The following is a 21,161-nucleotide window of genomic DNA, read 5'->3' as shown; positions in this document are numbered from 1 at the left end:
TCACAGCAGAAACAGACAGTGAAGGACAAGCTCGGTTAATGCAGTTAAGTCCTTGCTAGAACACAAGTTCACCCCCCCAGGGGCACCACGTTGACTTGTGAGGACAGGCGCTAAGTTCGCACAACAGATGCGCTCCTGTACCTTCTGGTAGGAGACCGCGTCTGCCGTATGGGCCTCCTCTTGGCTGCGCAGGACTCTTTGCGTGTCCAGGTTAAGCCCTTCCAGCTGCTGAATAAGCTGGGCCTGTTCTCCTGCATGTTCCACACTCTGCTTGTATAGACACTGCAAGTCCTGTAGCTCGCGCCTGGACGCACACAAATCACGATCAACTCACATGGTCAGGGTCAATCAAAGCTCAGCCAGATCTGTGCAATCGCTGCTTACTTGATTTGACAGAGCTGCTGTTCTTTGTCAGCTCCTTCCCGTTCTACAGAGGAAAGCTGAAGGGACAAAGCATTTGAGCGACTTTGAGCCTCTAGCATGTCCTGTCTGCTTCTGAATACTTCCTCTTCCAAATTCTGAAAGAGAACACAACGAATGTTTATTGGCGGCCGAGTTAATGACACAACGTTAATTTTCTGGTCTAGATCAGTTTATTCAAAAATCCCTTAGAAACACAATTCATACATGCAGTCATTTACATACAATACACATGTTTCTTCTGTTAATTTCTCAATTAAAATACATTTCTAGAAAAACAAATCATGAAATCCTTCAAAAGAAAATCTTAAGTTGTTTGGTTTCATCGTTTCTTTTAATGATAAAAAAGAAATCTGTGTCACTTATTAAAAAATATGTTAAATAAAAAACGTGTCTGCCACATCATAATGATGTGTTGTGAACAAAGTCTACTTTAAGGCAAGTGTCATATAAATATGCAGGGAAAAACACATAGAACAAGAAAAATATGTCAAAGAAAGGACCCCTCTAGACACAAATGACTGTGTTGCTGTGTTCTTCTTGTTATCTTTAGCCTTTTATGACCAGGCAGTCTTTATGCAGGTTGTAAAATACCATGTGGTGTGACTCAATAAAAAAGGAATCATATTTATGAATTAATAAGTCAAGACATTTTAAATGTCGGCACAAGTGGTCAGCTCGCCCAGCGCATAGTCTAAATGGGTTATCTCTATTTTCTTAATGAGTAAAGGGTGTGTTTTAGGCGTAACATAGTGTAATCATAGAGTAATTTCATGTTCCCTTCAGTTGGACTCTCACCATGGCAGATTTACTATTTACATGGCAGAATTTGCAAGCGGAAAGACTGAAAACCTCTTCAGAGAGCAAACGGATCTGCTCAAGACCAGAATTAAAGCGCACAAGCAGACCATCTACGGTACAAGCCAGATCTTTGTGTACACGATATTAATATTGTATATTGTAATCCTTTTATTTTTAATATTTGGCAATTTTGTGTGATGCTGGGCATCTCGGTGTGTGTAATAAGCAGAGTGTACGCGCATTGTGGACCCGCCTATCAATGTTCCCTTTAATTTTTTTTTTCTTGCTGAGCAAAACTTTTTTTCTACTGGGCGGACATTTTTCGCAAAAATATTCTTTAGCAAAAATATTCTTTAGACCTGTACCTGTACCTATATATCTGATTTTACGGAAGACAGCTTCCAGAATCTCCACGAATTCAATGCCGGATTCAACAAGAAACTGTTACTAAAACATGAAGCAGTTCCAACTTTAAAACCAGAGGCAGCAGTTGTTGGGCCACAACCTATAAGTAGGCTAAGACTTAATAATTTTAAATGTATCTGCATGTATAATTCCAGACGTAGCCTTGTGTTTTTTTTGTTTTGTTTTTTTAAAGTAGTCTAGACTACTAGTTATGCTACTTTGTGTCTACAATAATGCGTACAAACATTATGGACCTGAATTTTGTATAAGTACTAATGTTTTAAACATATTTTTCATTCGGTTCAATATGAATACATGTAGCCTACTGTTCCACCCCTAAAACCTTGAGATTATCACTTGTGACATTAGAGCAAAATATACGGATACAAGATCATATGTATAAAGCTAAATAAAAATAAAAAATAAAAAAAACATCTCTTAAATATTTTATAATTTCATTAAACATTTCAATTCAATTTAATGAACATTTTTATTAAACATGGACCTTTATTTTCATATTTTTGCTATTGTTGGCAAAAGTGAACGTATGCAACTAATTTAGACAAGTGCAAACTGGGCCAGTACAGATATATCTGGTTTCCAGATATATCTGGAAAGTGGAGTCGCAAACAAAGATACAAAAAAAATGCTGCGCACACCACCATGCGAAATGGGAGTACCCACACCATGATGACATAATTTATGCCACGCGCACCTTCACTTTCGTACGAACGCGACGAGTATAAACCAGGGCTGTGTCCAAAAACAACCCCATAGCCTCATTCACTATTCCCTTCATAAGTCCACTTGAGGGGTTGAATGGAAACGAGAGAGCGATTTCAGACACTTAAAATAAAAAAAAAAAGGTTTAAATAAGCCATTAGATTTTCTTCAAATGAGCACACTATTTGCCTAAAAGCCCTTTTTTAGTAAAGAGCTTGTTTAGTAAATTGCTCCAGTTCTTTTAAGCACGATGGATTCTGACCAGCTGTATCGATCATCAGCTGGAACAATTATAGTTCTGAAAATTATTCCAACAATATTGTTCCTCTGTTTCGATATCGTCAAGGTGTGGGCATTACTATTCTTTTAAATTTAGAATGATTTGTAAAAAAGGCCTTAACGATGTACAGTTTGCCAAGATTAAAAAGACTTACTACTGTTTACGTGTGCAGTAAATATTAAAAAATAAATAAATAAATAAAAAACATAAATTGGTCACCGGTGCGAGATTTTTTATTTTCTTTATCATGGACATGTACTTGTCATAGACCCACTTGACAGGGAGCGGTCAGCACAAACTAATAAGAAACACAAGAAAGACAACAGACAGAAAGTAAAACATGAGCAACTAAAGCGGGAAGCCTATCAGCAGCATATCACAGGAACTGATGTAGATAATGAGAAGCAAACAGATGCCGAGCATCAAACGCTCAGGCCAGGGAGAGCACGGGCCAGCCCTCATTAAAAACTAGCCAGTGCTGACAGGGGCACTGAGAGAGACAGAGAACGCAGGAGGAAAGGGGACAGAGTCCGAGCACCACTACAGTCTAATTTAATTGGACTAGTTAGAGTTTAAGGTCCACACAGACCTGCCTCTGCTCTTCCCCACGGAGAGTAATGAACACAAATCTGTATGTAAAGCAGGTAATCACACAGGTGCTTGAGTGACACTCAACCCAAGAGGACACAGGCCCTATTAAACATACACAAATGCTGAATGAGGCCCTATGGAACATGCTAACCACAGTTCCTGCTCCGTCTGTAGTAGGTCATTATAGCCCGAGTCGCTGAGCACCGCGACAGCAGGCAGGACTGATTCGGGGCCACATGTAAAACAGCTCTGGTCATGTTGCATGGGGTACACTCCCACTGTTGAGTGGGGAAAAGAAAAATTGGGCCCACCATGTTAACCCACCAAGTCATTATTTCACCCCCCTCCGAACATATCTATCAATATTTAACATTTGCGCATTGTGAGACAAGTTCATTTACATGAACCAGCTAAGAAAGTGGCAGAAAAAAAGAAGAAGAAGAAAGAAGAGGGGGTGCGAAGCGGGGGACCTTACCTTGACTCTGGAACTGCTGACGGCCTCTTGGTCCCGCAATCTTTCCAGCTCTGCCTGAGAGGCCGAATGCTGAGCATCTAATTGTTGCCTGGCTTCCTGCAGGGCCCGCCTGCCCTCCTCCTCGCATTCCTGCTCCTGCCTCCTCGCTTCCTGGCGGGGAAAAGAGATCGAGAGACGGTCGCAGGGCTGGGATGAAAGGGCGGCAGAGAGCGGGCAGGGCCGGAGAGAGAGGTCTGGAGCTCACCTGCGTTGGCAGGGCAAGCCGAAGCCCACGCAGGTAGCCTGGCGCAGGAGCCATCTTTAACTCTAATGACAGCCCCTAATGAGAATAGCTCCACTACAGGCCCATTAGTCCTGCCAGCCTGCCTTTGATGCTGATCTCTTGCCCCTTTCTTTTTTTGTCCGTACTATCCTTCCCTCCCTTTGCTAAGAGAGACCCTGCAAAGACATCCTCCCTAGATCTTCACTTTATCAATTAATCATGCCAATCCCATCAGAAGGTAATTAAGGAGAAGCCACATCACATACACACACTTTCCTCTGCTCAGCCATCATTAAGTATTTATTGAGAAAGTTAGCTGCTTTCCCCAGCTCCGCTGTCACTACCACCCCCGTCCTGCTGCCGACCCGGGATTTTGAGGCCTTAGGCGATTGCCTCCAGGGGCTTGTCAGTAGCCCCTCCCCCCCTCCCCCCAGTGTGTCACAGGCACAAAGGCAGCACTTTAAAAGTGGTGCCAGTGGAAATTTGTCCAAACCTTAAGTTGTCGACTCTTATTCTCCAGCCTGTGCTGCAGAGCTGCCAGTTCTTTCTTCATTAGACTGCACTCCTCTTCACTGCCACGCAACCGCTGGACTTGGTTGTTTATCTCCTGCTCTTGTGCCGTCACTTTCTGTTAAAAGAGCCACACGAGTGATCGTGAGAGACAGCCGTTAGTCACAAGCAATCTGGGTATGAGTGTTCACAGGTCTGAGCGTTAGGTTTCATTAATAGTTTCTGTAATCGGGTCAGTTGTTGCACGATGCGGGAAAGCATGTTACAGGCGTTTCATTCTGTTTTGCTCAATGTTTGCAAGCGGGACATGGGTTACATTTCCAAGGAATTAGCTGTGCTGTGCTGTGCCGTTCTGTGACGTGTCAGCAGGATATGATAAAGCAAAAAGCATGCTTAAAGGGTAAGTTCACCCAACAGAAAAATTGTCATAATTTACTCATCCTCATGTTGTTCCAAACCTGTAAGACTTTCGTTAATCTTCGAAACACAATTGAAGATATTTTTGTATTAAATCTGAGCAATTTATTTACCACCATTGATAGCTACGGAACTAAAACCTTGACGCTTTAACTTTTTCTGAAGAGACACGATCGCTTTATGATGAACAGAATGAATTTAGGCTTTTATTCACACACATACATATATATATATAGAAGATATATATATGAAGAGTTCAGATGCAAGTGCCATTTGAAATTTTCTTCTATGATCATTTTTATCAAGCTTGTATATTTAAGTTCAGTAATTTCACTTAAATTGCAATAGAAAATTTCAAATGGCATTTAGAGGCTTTTGCATCTGAACTCTTCATATCTTCTACAAGAGATTTGTTTTCGCGCATCAAGCAGGTTTGATTGAGCTTCTGTTCATGTTTGCTGATTGTTTATATTTAAATAAAAAACTAAATTCAATCTGTTCAGCTTATAAAGTGATTGTGCCTCTTCTGAAAATGTGGCCTTAAGCGCTCAATTCACATGGATTAGTTTTACGATTCCTTTATGAATTTTTGGAAGCGTTAAAGTGGCAGACTAGTTGCGTAGCTATCAATGATGCACAAGGTGGATAAGATACAACAGGTAAAGTATGGATGCACTTCACTGTGAGCAACATTTATGCTAGAGAATGAACTTTACTACTAAATTAACTTGGAGGAAAACTTTAAACAGCATAAAGAGTTTAATTTCGGAAACATTATTTTTGGTTTTCGGCTAAATGGACATGTTAATTTTATTTTGGTTGTATCTGTAATACATTTATTTTGGAGCAACACTAGTATCATAAAGCAGCCATAGTGTGCATGTGTTGAACATGTCTCATGGACAGTGGAACACTTAACCAAGAGTTCAGCACAACAGCAGACTGTAAAATTCAGCATATTTCGGTTAGTTCATCCAAAAAACATAAGACATTTGTTTTCGTTACCACAAAACTTTGAGGTTTCAAAAAGTTCATAAACCATAAGCGAGAACGGTTGTGCTTCCCTTTATGTATGCATGTTAATCAATGTTTATTCATGAATAAAATAATAGATTCAATTTGTTCATCATATGACGTGAACACATTTACCCATAATTAAACTGCTAGATTCATACGGATTCCTTTTACAATATCCTTATGATGAACTTTTCAAAACATCAAAGTTTTGCTGGAATGGACTTTCAGTAGAGGGACAGAAATCTCTCAGGTTTCATTAAATATTTGTGCTCTGAAGATGAACAAAAGTCTTATGGGATTGGAATGACATGAGGGTGAATAATTGATGACAGAATTTTCATTTTTGGGTGAACTAACCCTTTAATAAATGTTCTATGTTCAGTGCAAATATTCAGTATTGGTCACAGATATCCCTGAACCATCTCCGATATTCTGTTAATGCACTCCTATTGCTAACACACTCTTTAACCAGTTGTGTAGACTCAAGGCTGATATCTCAAAAAATAGCCCTGAGCTGTGGGAGGCAATTAATTGCCATGTTGGGGGAAATCACTTGAATCTTTATAGATAGAGAACTTATGTTCAGTCTGTGCACCATGCAAATGCAGGTTTTAATAGAGATTTATAGCACAAGTGAAGCTCAATTCAGAATGTTGATAATGAGGTAGGCAAGCACTGTTTTAACCCCAGTACTTCTCGATTGGTAGGAAAAGAGGTTTAAAGAAGTTAAGAGGTCTAGGACAGAGAGATTAGCATTAGAAATCCCCAGTGCAGTTCAAAAATGAAAGCTAATTATGTTACAAAAATGGAAGAAGAGGGGTAATGGAAGGGGGTGGGGTGGGAGGAAAGCTGGTCAAAGTTAGTGTGGAAATGCAGAGATGAGATGAGGATTCAGCAGACCATCACAGGGCCAAGGAAAGAAAAAGCAATTAATCACATTTGGGTTCATTTGGCGCAAAATTTGGATGAGACGAATGCCAGTGGTTTTGAGTGGTACCCAGAATTCGGACAATTAATGAGTTTCTCAACCGGCCACTGAAATTCAAACCTGACAGAAGAAAACTTGACTCATTCAAAATTGTAAATTAACTTTTAAATCTCTTAGTAATATTGCATACTAAAATATCAACTTCGAAATTTGCGATGTTGGTTTTGTGAACTGAAACAAATTAAACAAATTTATGAGCAAAAACACGGGTACTGCTGACCATAGATATTGATACATAGAAAGGGGATGTGCTTGCTCTGGATATGTCAATAGATCTGTCATCTTGGAACGGTCAACATTTCACGTTTATATAATGTATTTTGTTAATATACTGCCGGTCGTATAACCCACTGTATACAATCTATAATCAGTAGTTCATTATATATTTATACCGATATAAATATTATTTACAATTAAAGCTGCAAGCAGCGATGGGCGGGCCCTCGCACCTGTAGCACGTCGGGGTCTGAGGCAGCCGTGTTGCATTTTCTGCAGCTCAGCCAGTGCGGATGTGCATTTGCTACGCTGCTTCGTTAAAGTTCACTTCCTGTTGCCAGGAGGTGGCGCTATGACTGTGGGTGAATGTCGGCATGTAGATTTGTTCAGGGCGGGACTCTTGTCAAACGTGTTAAATTTCGTGCGGATCTGGGCATTTACAGCCAAGTTACTACAACTTCCTGTTTCATGGCGAATCATCGATGCCACGGACACGCCCATCGACAAAAACGCGCAGATAGCACAACTTTACATCGTCAATGCCTTTAGAAGGTACAGCAGAAATTTGAAGTTGATCCGACTAAATCCCTAGGAGGAGTTCGTTAAAGTACGGAGTGTGTAAATCGTCCCAAATCGGTCGCCGAATTCAAAATGGCGGACTTCCTGTCGAGTTTAGCGTATGGGTTCTTGAGGCTTTTTTGTGCGTCTGGTCATGGTAGATGTACCACAGAAATTTCGTACATGTCGGTCAAACAAGCGGCGGGGGCTGCTTCGTTAAAGGTCACTTCCTGTTGCCAGCAGGTGGCGCTATGACTGTGGGTGAATGTCGGCATGTAGATTTGTTCAGGGCGTGACTCTTGTCAAATGTGTAAAATTTAGTGCAGATCTGGGCATTTACAGCCAAGTTACTACAACTTCCTGTTTCATGGCGAATCTTCGACGCCACGGACACGCCCATCGACGAAAACGCGCAGATAGCACAACTTTACATCGTCAATGCCTTTAGAAGGCACAGCAGAAATTTGAAGTCGATCCGACTAAATCCCTAGGAGGAGTTCGTTAAAGTACGGAGTCTGTAAATCGTCCAAAAATGGCCGCCAAATTCAAAATGGCGGACCTCCTGTCGAGTTTAGGGTATGGGTTCTTGAGGCTTTTTTGTGCGTCTTGATATGATACACGTCCCCACCAAATTTCGTGCATGTAGGTTGAACGTGGACGAGGGGCTAATTTTTTCCAATTTTCTAGGTGGCGCTAGCGTGCCATTTTGCCCCGCCCATCTGCGAAACCCACAAAATACGAAATTTTTCACCAGTCCTGACATGCGTGCAAAATTTGGTGAGTTTTTGAGCATGTTGCGGCCCCGAAAATGGCACTTACTTTGCAGAAAAAAGAAAAAAGAAAAAAAAAATAATAATAATCCTAACAGTTTCAATAGGGTCCTCGCACTGTTAGTGCTCGGGCCCTAACTATATGGATGATGCATCAATATGTGCCCAATATGGGACCACGAGTGCCACGTTTCCATGTGATTTATACTGTACAACAGTTAGTTCTGGGTGTCTAATTTGATTGGTGATGTTTCATATATAGTGATGATATGAACAGGACTTCAGAAATGGAATGTTTCACTATTTGTATTACTCTGCTTGTAGGTTTTTTGCAGCTTTCCCAAAAACTAGTGTATGTTGAGCAATCTAAGTGGAGTTGTCAGTGTTTTCTATGCTTCAGGATCATTTAGAACAGGGCTTCACTCCCTAGTGAGTGGACAATGGGAATTTTATTTGTTGCTCAGGTCCACTCACATTCTCTTTTTCAGTCTGTTTGTTGCTTGGCAACATTCAAAGATTTATGCTATGACAGAGTCCTAATTTAATATTAATGTCTTGTTTATAGAATTGTTGTATAAAAGTAACAACACAATTGTACTGTAGTACTAAATATCAGCTCACCATGTTGATATGCAGCACACTTACACCGCTATGATACGGTTTTAAGTATAGTGTTTAAAGTTAAGATGAAATTAAAAGAATACTAAATCTGTCATGTTACAAACAATCAGTGCTTCTCATCAGGTGCGGGGGATAGGGGGTTGTGGCCGAACCCCTGTCCCTTTAATCGTAAAAGCAAAAGTCCCCTTTTCGGTGTCCCGCGGAACACGATTTCCCCTGCCCCCCCCCGGGAACGTGATTTCACGCCTACCCCTGCAGAGGTCTGTGAGCTTCCAAGGGGGTCCTTTGCTTCCCAAGGAATCTGTGCTGCCAGCTTGCCAACATGCTTTTACTTTTCTCATAATAGATATTCCAGCAATTTTCCAAAAGAAACGTGAAAAATAAACTAATACACTACTGTACTGATAATATGTACTTAACATTCAATAGTCCTTTTTTATTTTACAGTGCAGTTATTACGTGTTTAATAGATAGTAATACTAATGATAAAAATAAATAATAGTATTAATAATTATATTATTGTGATTATAAAAAAAAAAAACTAAAATAAAAAAACAGTGTGGATGTAATGTGGACAGTATCACAACTAAGTCATGAGTCATTTTCAAGTCCAGGTACAAGTCAATGCAAATACATTTTTGATTCTCTTTAATTTGGTCACTGACAAGGGAAGCTTTTAATTCTGCTTCCAAAGTGCACCATATTGATGCATGTAACTTGTAACATGTAACTGACATTTATGACAAATCAAATCCTGAGAAAATCATTAGAAGGGACTGTTCCAGCCTGTTGCAAAGCACATCTGTCAATTTACTTCCAGTCAGATCTTGACCTTTCCAATATGGCAGATGCGCAGACGCATCACTGTAATTAGCAATGGTTTCTAATGTGCAATCTACCTATTCATATCTATGGTGCTTACAAACTGAACGCAATTCCTGCGATGAAAAAGATTTCATAATAATTAATAATGCTGTCGGAGCCGATGTGTGGTGTTTAACAGGTTGGAGTTTGGTCTGCTATGGATTGTCAAGCCATGGCTAATCGTATTTACTCAAACGAGCAGTGTGAGTGGACATGTTTGACGGACTCTCTGCTGGTGAAGAGACAGAGCAGCTAATGAAGCCGACTGACAGATGTTTCATTAAGGGGCATGATTAAAGGTGAATTAACAACACGGCTTCATCATTAGCTGTCATCCAAGCAGATCTATCAAGCAGTCAGAGATGCTCATTAAAAAAAAGGAGAGACGAAGGTTTCTCGGACCACATGCATGTCTGTACACCTGTGGCTGCAGTTTAAGTTGATTCCAAGGCTGTGTAAAGCTCTCACAGTACCTGCACCAGCTCTTGGATTCTGTAGTCTTTTGCTTGAAGGATCTCCAGAACTTTCCTGTCCTTGTTCTCAGCTTTCTGCTTCTCTCTAGTACAGCACAGATTGAACAAAAGAGCAAAATTAGAGGCGCAGGCTGCCACTGTAATGGAATACAGAAGAGGGTGAACTGATCCACTGGCCTCAGCGAATGCTATAGCCATTCACATTTGAAAATCTATTTGGGATGATGCAACAGTGATGCTCGGTTAGGAGATAAAACACTGCAGGGTAGACTGGATGCTGTGGGAGAAGAAACAGGCAAAATTGCCTTTCAACCACTCAGCGCGTTCTCTAAGCTTATACCGCAGAGGGTCAACAGGGAATGATGGGATATAACTCCAGTCTCCAGGTATCAGTAATTATCGGGATATCAAAACAGGAACACCACTCACTGGGGAACACAAACACTCCTTTCCTTTCAGCATCTAACCCTCTTTAGTGGGTGTTTGGGGAGAAAAGACAAAAGAATCACAATTGGGGGAAGTTTGTTTGAACAGCCGCCACTCACCTGGGATCCTTCTTTCCCTGGTTCACTTTTTCAATCTCTTCCACCCTTTCTCATTCCAAATCTCCCTGAGGACATCTGACATGATACGGGCTCTCCTCAGAGTACGGCACTGCCTTGAAGCTTGGTGATGTTAACCATATCCCAAGCCAAGCGTTCGCTCTCTGCTAGACTGGCCAGAATTCCCAGAAGCCTCTGTGCTTCACAGAGTCAGCACAATTATCATGTCAATCTCCCGTGTGGCGCTATGCTGATATATGCACACGCCCTCAGGTACATGTTGCCAGTTCTTTGAGGAGCAGCTTGGTTTGTTGGCTGTGCCTGAGGAAGGAGCTCGTGAGGGATACGGGAGAACGTAGCCTGGCTGGCGCTCTTTTATTTATCATCGCTTTTAGATCAAGGAACATACTTTTCTAAGCTTGAGCTTTTGGTCACTAACCATCATCTCTGATTTTTCATCAGGTGGCGGGCCGGGAAGATTTATTTAATATATACCCGAATAAATAGAGAGCCATGCCACTGGCCTCAATTTTCTCCCATGTGGAACATTTTGCTCTATCTAAACCTCATCATAATAAGTTTTTTTTTTAAAAGCCATGATAATGGCAATCAGTATTGCGAATTTGCTCTCTTTTTTTTCCTCAACACGTTCCCATGCCACTTTTGTAGCTCCCCACACCCTCTGTGAGGGTCATAAGTCGTGTTAAATCTAGTGTATATCCCTCAAAGAGGAGTTTTTTTAGCGTTTAGATGGGAAGAGAGGGAGGGAGTCTACGAGGAGGATAAGAGGGGTTTTAGATCATCATCTGCTCTCGGGTTCTCTCATAACTGCGTTCAACAGCAAAGCCACAAATCAGGGATTTCTTGTGGCAGAAACAGCATTTATTTCATGTATGAGACGTAAGAGCATAATGATTTAACAGAAAAAAAGGAACTGGAAAAATTGGTCACTTTATAATGCGACTCACCTTTCCACTACAAGACTCACTGCCTGCGTGAGGTCTGGACTGGCCACTTGAAGCCGCTTCCAAAGCGACCACACAAACTCCTTGTCTGCCTATTAGAAGCAAATAAAGCAGTAATACAATTATTTTGTTGGTGATGCTCAAAAGTTTAAAAAGTAGCTTCTAAATGAGCAATTTTCATTTCTGAGTTTCTTTTTTGTAGTCATTTTTTCCCAACATACAGCATATGATCTATATTGACATATAGGTCAATGATATACATGCCATGCCGTTTAACCAACATACATGCGTGTGTGTGTTATTCATTAGTTCTTAAGCATATATTATATGAAGAGTTCAGATGCAAAAGCCTCTAAGTGCAATTTGAAATTTTCTTCTGGAATGATCATTTTTATCAAGCTTGTATATTTAAGTTCAGTGATTTCACCTAAATGGCAATTATAATTACCTATTGATTGTTATTTAAGTGAAATTACTGAACTTAAATATACAAGTTTGATAAAAAAATATCATCATTAAAGAAGAAAATGTCAAATGGCATTTAGAGGCTTTTGCATCTGAACTCTTCATATATATATATGTATATATTTATATATATATACACACACACACACACACACACATATATATATATATATATATATATATATATATATATATATACATATATACATATACACATATACTATACATACATATATACATATACTATACATACATATATATATATATATATATGCTTAAGAACTAATGAATAACACACACACATGTATGTTGGTTAAACGGCATGGCATGTGTATATATATATATATATATACACACACATATATATATATATATATATATACATGAGAACTAATAACTCACGACTCCACCAAAAGTCATGTTGTTTAACCAACATATTCCGTCAATAAACAAACAAAAACAAACAAACAAAAAAACCAACAATAAACAAACAAACAAACAGAAAATGTATATCATAGTGTGGACCAAAACTGACCATCAAAATGCATGAAACATTTCTGTTCTAACAAATGAATAATCAGAAAAATCCTATTCATAGAGAAAAGATTGAAGAGTTATACAGAGACAAAAAGCAAAAAAAAAAAAATAAATAGAATCTGAACTCATTAGTAGCCGAAAGAAGAAAGTGGTGGCAGGGAGATATGGAAGAAACACACTTATGATTCAAAGTGTCTTTGGGAGAAAAAAAAAAATGGCTTTCAAAGATTTTTAAGCTACATTACATTTAATGAGAGACATCTAAAAACTACATTTTCTGACATTAATAAAAAAAAAACTGAATTATACCAGATCAACTTAATATAAAATTATCTGTTAAATTATGTCCACATCATTATAAGATTAAAGTCATAAATCCCTACAGAATCTGCTGGTGTCCAATTAGTACATGAATTTTAAACCCTATTCAAAAGTGTCTAATTAATTATTTACTAAATGGAGAAGGCAGACCTTGGTAGACCATAGGCTAAACATACAAAGTAGCGTGTGTAAGAAAGAGAGAGAGAGAGCCTGCGCAAATGAATAGAAATAGAGATCTCACTATTCCTGGTCTTCATTGTGTTTAATGACAAATTAAGAAAAGTCCTCCATCAAATAGGTGGTCTCTTCACAAGTGCTTAATCTCACTACATCAGAAGATTGAGCAACTCCCACACATTACAGAGATTTTCTCATGGCATGGTAGGTGTTTGATATGTTGAAAGGCAGTCGTATTGATGAATTATTTATCTTATACAGCAGACCATGAATGCCCACTGGATGAGTGCACTCATTGAATGTTGCTATTTATACAAATATTAATAAAGTAAAACTGCCTCCCTGATAATTCTCAGGTCCACTAGAAACATTTTGCAGTTAATGGCAGTCGATGGATAGGCATTGTGCCTTTTACATAAATGATATGTGATTCTTTATAAATACATGCTTGTCATTAAAAGTGAAAAGGAAGAAAAATCAATTGTGAACCACAGGCAAGTGAAAAAAGACAGTCAATCGACATCCTCTGATGATGTAAACCTATTGTAGGTCAGAGTAAGTCTTATATCGTTTTATAGCAAGTAGAGGCTAGTCTACCCACTGTGTACCCACTCTTCTCTATTAGTACTAGTTACCAAAATCAGTTGTAAAGATGTCTGGGAGTAAGCTATGTGCTCAGAAATGCACATTTATTAGTAATAAGTGTCACTTAAAACTTGTAATTACTTAATGATTACAAATTTGAGACACTATTGACAATGCAGGTATTTGTTTTTAGGCACCACCTGGTGGGGCTTTATCAATATGCAGGATAAGTTTAGTGTTATAGGGGCGGTTTCCCGGACAGAGATTAAGCCTAGTCCAAGAATAAAATGGCCCTTTAAACCTGATTAACAGAAATCTGCTTTCTATGTCATGGCTTTAAATAGTCCTAGATTTAGTTTAGTCCAGAGTTAAATAAGCCGATTTCCTGGAGGAAGACTACAGTTACTCCAGGACTAAATTGTTAATGTTATTGTTAATGTTAAACTACACTCTTTAAGAAAAGGTTCTATATAGAACCTTAAAAGGTTTTTATCAGCGCTACGTATTTGGAACCCCTAAAAGGTTCTATACAGTCTTAAAAGGGTTCCTCTGGGTTCTATATACAGAACCCTGGGGTTCCATACTTGGCCAATAGAACATTTTACCAAAAAAATGGTTCTAAACAGAACCATTTCTTCTATGAGTGTAACTTGAAATGGTCACTCTTTGACTTCACTTGATGTTTTAACTTTGAAATATGTTTCAATCTAGTAACCCAGTCATACATTCACTTCCCATCATGCTTTGCACAAGGCTGAAATGTAAATTTTGAAATAAAGTGATATTTTATGCAATTATTTTAGTAAGATGAGAAAACGGAGAGGATGTTTAATGTTCTATTATTATGTTGTTATTTAAACGTTTATGTTATGTTAGTATTTTTGGGGGTTACCATTTTGGTGAAGTGTTGAGCCTGTGCTTGGAGCGAGGACCTGCTACAAAAAATTCAAGTTGTATAATTAATAAAGCAACCACTATGATACTACTCTAGTAGAAATTATTGCTTCTAGTAATGCAACACTAAACACCACATGTGTAAAGTAAAGTTTGTTATGTAAATTACAGGAATAAACAAGAACATTAATTAGAGTTGTTTGAATAATTCATTTTAAATGAAAACCATTCATTGTTAAAGAACACTATTTATTCTAGTCGTGCATCGTTGATTTTATATGTATGTATTTCGTTATTATACACACACAAACAGATTTCGTGACATTTCTTCTCTTTTATTCCATAGCTGGTGTGTGCAGATTATTTAGTTTGCATAAAAATAACTTTCTCTTGTTAGTAAATGTTTTTTTTGATTGCAGTCTTTTTCTGATGCCATTGTTTTCCTTGGATTTGCTTCTCAGTTCCATGCGATTTTAAGCTTTTCCTGGTTCATTCCGTGTTTTATAGGAAACCTCTGTCATGCTAATTCAGATTAGCACAGTTGGTTTTAATTTAATCTGATTTATTTTACTTCAGGACTCCATAGTCCAAGTGTAACTAATCTGTACTTAATCTGTGTTACAAAAAGCCATTTTTTAAGACACGATAAACTATTCTAGATTAAGGCCTACCCTGTCCGGGAAACCGCCCCTTAAAGTTTAATGTTTAATACACAGAGGGCATATCAGATAGAAGTCTGATCACCTTAGCACTGCAATTGCACACACAAATAAATAAACAAATTCCAAGAAAGGGCTATACAAGCTTCTGATGTGTTATCTTAGAATATTTGATTATCAGATTATAGTTGCATTAGTTGAAGACATTGTGGAAAACAACACGAGTCACTAAAGCCAGAGACAGAGAAAAAGAGACAAATGAAATATGTCTTTGACAAATAAATAGTTTAATATACCTGGCATTGAGCGAGGTCCTCAGACAAACTCGTCACCTCTTCCTCAAGGAGCAAAACACGTTCATTGTCTTTTGAGTCCATCGAGTTCCTAACAGAAAAGGTTGCATTTAACTTATATCATTGCGTAGTCAAACAGTAAGTGATAGACAGACAGACAGACAGACAGACAGACAGACAGATAGACAGATAGACAGATAGATAGATAGATAGATAGATAGATAGATAGATAGATAGATAGATAGATAGATAGATAGCAGCTAGATACTCTGCGTACAGTGCAGTTAAGTCTCGGACGATGACAGCTAAATATCGTGCGAAGTTAAGTTAATCTGAGTCTGATCAAACACTCTCTCCAATCGATACTGTATCAAACCACAATAAACAGACACTTAATACAGCAATTCACTGAAACGTTTAAATCATATGACCACCTACAGAAATAAGCCATTAAAAGTGTTTATTAAGACAATACTAAAACAGCTCGCTGAACCATAACAACTGCTCCTTTCAATAAAGTGTGTTGTCTGACCTGCAGCGCGTCCTTGGATACTGCCGAACTTACAGTTTATGTAAAGTGAAAATCTGCGATATTGTTAAACACCATTCGGATCACATCTGACATGATGTGGCCATTAGAAGGCTAAAACGGGAAAAGAGAAAACAAACCTCATTAAAGAGAAAATACTATCGAACGCCTGGACTGCATCAGAGAAGGCTCTAACTGCTTCAAATGATCGCGCCACTTCCGTGTTTTGACACAGAGCCGTTTACCACACTTCACGACAGCCCGAAACACTTTACGGTTTGCTGGTCTCTATGGACATTCTTCAGCTAACCCCGCTGGACCTCTAGGTTGAAAAATCCTCAATGCAAGTGAATGAGAGAAAAAAAAATATTTTCTAATCCCGTTTGAATTTTGCAATGAATGTGAACATATGAAGAGTTCAGATGCAAAAGCCTCTAAATGCCATTTGAAATTTTCTTCTAAAATGACAATTTTTATCAAGCTTGTATATTTAAGTTCAGTAATTTCACTTAAATGACAATAATAGGTAATCTTCATTGCCATTTAAGTGAAATTACTGAACTTAAATATACAAGCTTGATAAAAATGATCATTTTAGAAGAAAATTTCAAATGGCACTTAGAGGCTTTAGCATCTGAACTCTTCATATGTTGTCTGTGAATTTTTTATATAATTTTTAGTGTAAATAATGCTACAATTTAGTGGGTAGAATTTTCATACGGTTAGACTTTGTGTGAGAGCACTTTGTGGACTACAACTCTTTCGACGTGTTTGATATACCTCACCCCCACTAGCACACGGATCCCGCTAAACATCTTTGGTGCACTTCACCGCCTTTTTTCAGGGAGAGAAAAAACTAGTTGAGCGTGGTGAAAACCGTGATTTGTGGAGGGAAAATGTGTTATGCGGCGACGTCACATATGCGACGTGTAGTCTTTCTCGTTATGTCTATTCCACAACTGCTAGCCAAAGAATCATACAATATATTATCAAACTCGTTACATGAGAAATTATATAAAAATTTCTCAGAAAACATATGTTACATGTATGGCACAATTCAAATGGGATCAGAAAATAATTATTTTCTCTCATTCACTTGCATTGACGCTTTTTCAACCCAGAGGTCCACTTGGAGTTTTACGGATGGGCGGGACTTACCAGCTCTATAACATTACCATTAATTTCTACAAGTATTTTTATTATTATTATTTATTAGTTTATTTGTCAGGGACAATGCAGCGCACATTACGTACATAATTGCCATAGGCAAAGCCTTAACAAAATGTGTAAATGTGTTGCATAAAAGGCCTTTAAAAAACATATAGGCCTACCGAAAACATAGCGTAGGCTATGTTACACAATCAGGCGTCAAATACATTATACAAACTAACATTGACATTTTATACAATCCGGACCACAAAACAACACATCACGTCCAACACAGTCAAAAATGACTCAGTGTTTCACAGCTTTCTATTAAATATTTTTGGGTCAGTTTCTGTTTTTATTTACGTTGGTTATACACGGAACATATTACTAAATGATTTAACTAGGCCTATTCTGTGTTGTTAACATTCACAGGCAAGACCTATTGATGCATAAAAAGTTATCAAATAACTATTAGGCTACAAAACCTTTATTATGCCTATAATATCTCACAAAATATAGTTTCCAACTAATAACAACAGTTACTACAACAATTTTTACAACTGCAAATCATAATAAATTAATATGAGGTGTAAAAAGCTATTGTTCTTTCTTTCTTTCTTTCTTTCTTTCTTTCTTTCTTTCTTTCTTTCAAATGGTTTGGTTATCAAGTTTCCAACGTTTTATTGCATTAAGGATAAATAACCATATTATTTAGCAAAAACTATGTTTTTGTATTGAAAAAAAGAAATGCGGGTATTAGCCTATATTTACATTATAGCTAAATTCCCATGGCAAAATGTTAGTCAGTAAAATGATTATTCGGCATACATTTTGGATATCACTCATAGTGCTCAATTACTCCAGGTGTACAGCAACGTAAGTCAAATACCTATTTCTCAATGTGCCTATTTAAATAAAAGCTCCTAAAGAGTCTACCAGGGTTGTCATTTAGCCTGTACTCTCGTATCATTCTGATTTCATTAAGGTACATCTATTATTGCATTTTTTCATTGCATAATGGTTGTATAATGGAGTATAAACAACAGTGCCTGTCCTCATTGGCTATAGTCATATCATAGTCAAAAGGCTAGATGATTAAAACCACAGAAACAAGATTAGACAGATATAAAGGAGGTTGCAGGAGTGCAACAGACAGCAGGTCATCTGCTTTGGAGCTTGCATGCTCTCTTGCTCCAGAAGAAGTCAATTGACTTAGCGTGATTAGGCTTTTCTTTGACCCGCAAACAGTACCTCTCATTAGGATGCTCATTTGAGCTGCGATTTCAGAGGCAGTAGACTGGCTGGTAATTTGCAACATCTGCCCCTTTTAGGAGTGCAGACACATGGCACTTTTGAATCAACTTTTTCTTTCTTGCTCAACAAAGCCCTTTGTTTACTGCCGATAGTTACCAGTCATCCATTCCGAATGTGATTTTACATGCACTCTCTGGCACTAATGTCAGTTTCCGTTCAACAGCCTCCAACAGCGGCCAAACGTCACAAATGTAACATGCTCCATTTACAACCCCCAAGGCCTGTAAAAAGTTCAGATCAACAGACAACCACGCAAATATTGTTCAAGTAGGAAATAAATCTCTACTGTAAAAAATGAATCATGGGTCTTGCAATTTTCATTAAAAATGAAGGTGATAATTAAAAATATTTGTGTATATTTTATTAAGAAATATGTGGTTCAGTCAGTGTTGTGTAGAAAATATTGAGAACGTTTCACTAATACAACCAAGAGATACATTTTCCATTTTTTTTAAGGACATTTTGAGGCCTGATTCGAGGAACCGATTAAGCTGATAAAATTAAGGAAAAGGGGCTACCAATTTATTTTAAGAGAATTAGCTCAATTATGCGGTTTACCATTGTTAGTTCCCAGCATGCTTTGCATATGGATGGTAATGGAGAGGAAATATTGAAATTAAGTGTTATTTTATGTATTTTTGAGTCTAGGAAAACATCTGTTAATGTTTAAAGTCCCCGTGAACCGGAAGTTGCAAACAATTTTTCTCCAGTGCTGTGACGTATTTCCAAGTGAAACGGAATGATGAACAGAGGGCAGGGTTTTACTCTAGCGCTCCTCCTCTCAATCTCTCACTCATAGCAAACTAACGGTTTGAGGGGAGTGGTTAAGCGTTTCCCCACCCAAGCTGTGAAACCTACGTCATCAGAAAAAGAAACCGTTCCAGACCGGAAGTAACTTTTCAGATTTTGATTAAAGATTACCAAGGTAAAACATTTTTTTAATATATATTTACTTGCACGGATTAATTGTTTACCACAAGACTAGTAATATGCGCTAACAAAGTAAATAGGTTCAATTTAATGTTCAATTAAATGCTTTAATGTTCAGTTATGTTTGACATTTGAAAGAGTTTCTATTATGTTGAAGTTTTGATAATTGCCATTGTGTAGAAGAGTAGGGCTTGTAAAGTTGTCAATAACTGCATACATATTCTGATACATGTTGCTTTGTTTGTTGCTTCGAAAATTGCTAGTTCATTAACAAGCTTGCTTATGTGCTATGTTAGTGGCATAGAGTCTTTTAATAATGCAATATAACTCAAAGTAAAAAAAAAAAAAAAAGGTTAGTTCCATCCACTGTAATTCACACACTTTTGAACGTCAACCTAAAGGGGTGGTTTACTGTTTTTTTTCTTTGCATGATTCTGTTTATGGGGTGCAATATAACATGTATATTCATGGTTTTTCTTTTTTAAAAAGTCTTATTTTTCATAAATTTCACCTTTATTGTAAGCCGCTTTTTCCTCCTGATTACATCCCGATTCTATGAAACCACTCCCTCAGAAACAGGCAATGGGCTCAGATTGGTTAATTTGGGCCGGTGTGTTGTAATTGGCTAAACTGCACATTGTCCGGATACTTCACGCCCATTACCTTTACGGGTGAATGTTTCATTTGCTCCGGTCAATGTAAATAATGGTGTCGATACACTGTCATATCAGTTTGAGCCAGAATCAGACCCAGAAAGCGTCGATGAAGAGAGTCAAGCAGAACCTCACCAAACACGGCTCTTACAAAACGTTTTTGAGTGGTACATTTTTTTAATTATTATTATTCTATTCTATTCTACTATTATTATAAGAATTTCGATACGTTGTTACTTGAAAATGCTACTGCTGCTTGTTAGCTTTTGAGATTTTCTCCTGATTAAACATTTAATATAACTGAATAAATGTTTTTTAAAGTTATTGTTTTATTGATATACTGTAATGAACAACCATTTATCTATTCACAAAACTTAGTTTACTCAGTGTATCGTTTTATTTAGATGTAGCATATGTGGCAACTGTGTTAAAACCATACTGTACAACAGCAGCTGAAGTTTGCTGCGATTACATATAGCCATATATTTTTTTTAACTTTATACACATTGTCTGACACGAAATAGCATCGAACTAATTGGCTACTATATACACAAAATGTTTGTATGAAAATAGCATAACTAAGTGGCTATATAGCCAGCGCTGGCATTTGTTTACGTCCTTGATAAAACTAAAACATTATGTCTGAAATTATAAATGCAAATACAAAAGTCTTAATTAATTGCTGTCCAACAACTGCTGTCTCTAGTTTTAAAAGTTGGAACTGCTTCATGTTTTAGTAACAGTTTCTTGTTGAATC

General features: G+C 37.9%; 1 protein-coding gene across 3 annotated transcripts in view; it reads right to left on the bottom strand.

Annotated features, from left to right (window-relative positions):
* The window catches only part of cntln (centlein, centrosomal protein), a 183,158-nt gene that overhangs the window by 156,329 nt on the left and 5,668 nt on the right, over window positions 1–21,161 (bottom strand). Inside the window, exons 1-8 of one of the 3 annotated variants that reach the window (XM_039694574.2) lie at window positions 16,499–16,621; window positions 15,833–15,920; window positions 11,902–11,990; window positions 10,392–10,476; window positions 4,451–4,585; window positions 3,696–3,845; window positions 385–518; window positions 142–304 (exon numbers count right to left, since the gene is read on the bottom strand). In XM_039694574.2, coding sequence (XP_039550508.2) covers window positions 142–304; window positions 385–518; window positions 3,696–3,845; window positions 4,451–4,585; window positions 10,392–10,476; window positions 11,902–11,990; window positions 15,833–15,920; window positions 16,499–16,503 — 849 coding nt within the window. In that variant the 5' untranslated portion in view covers window positions 16,504–16,621. The other 2 variants (XM_039694584.2, XM_039694577.2) reach the window with 2 other exon arrangements.

Source organism: Pimephales promelas, chromosome 6 (genome assembly GCF_988280905.1).
Source record: "Pimephales promelas chromosome 6, fPimPro1.hap1.1, whole genome shotgun sequence".
NCBI lineage: Eukaryota > Metazoa > Chordata > Actinopteri > Cypriniformes > Leuciscidae > Pimephales > Pimephales promelas.
Note: the sequence above shows the minus strand (reverse complement) of the source record. Positions and strands in the feature narration are given on the sequence as shown.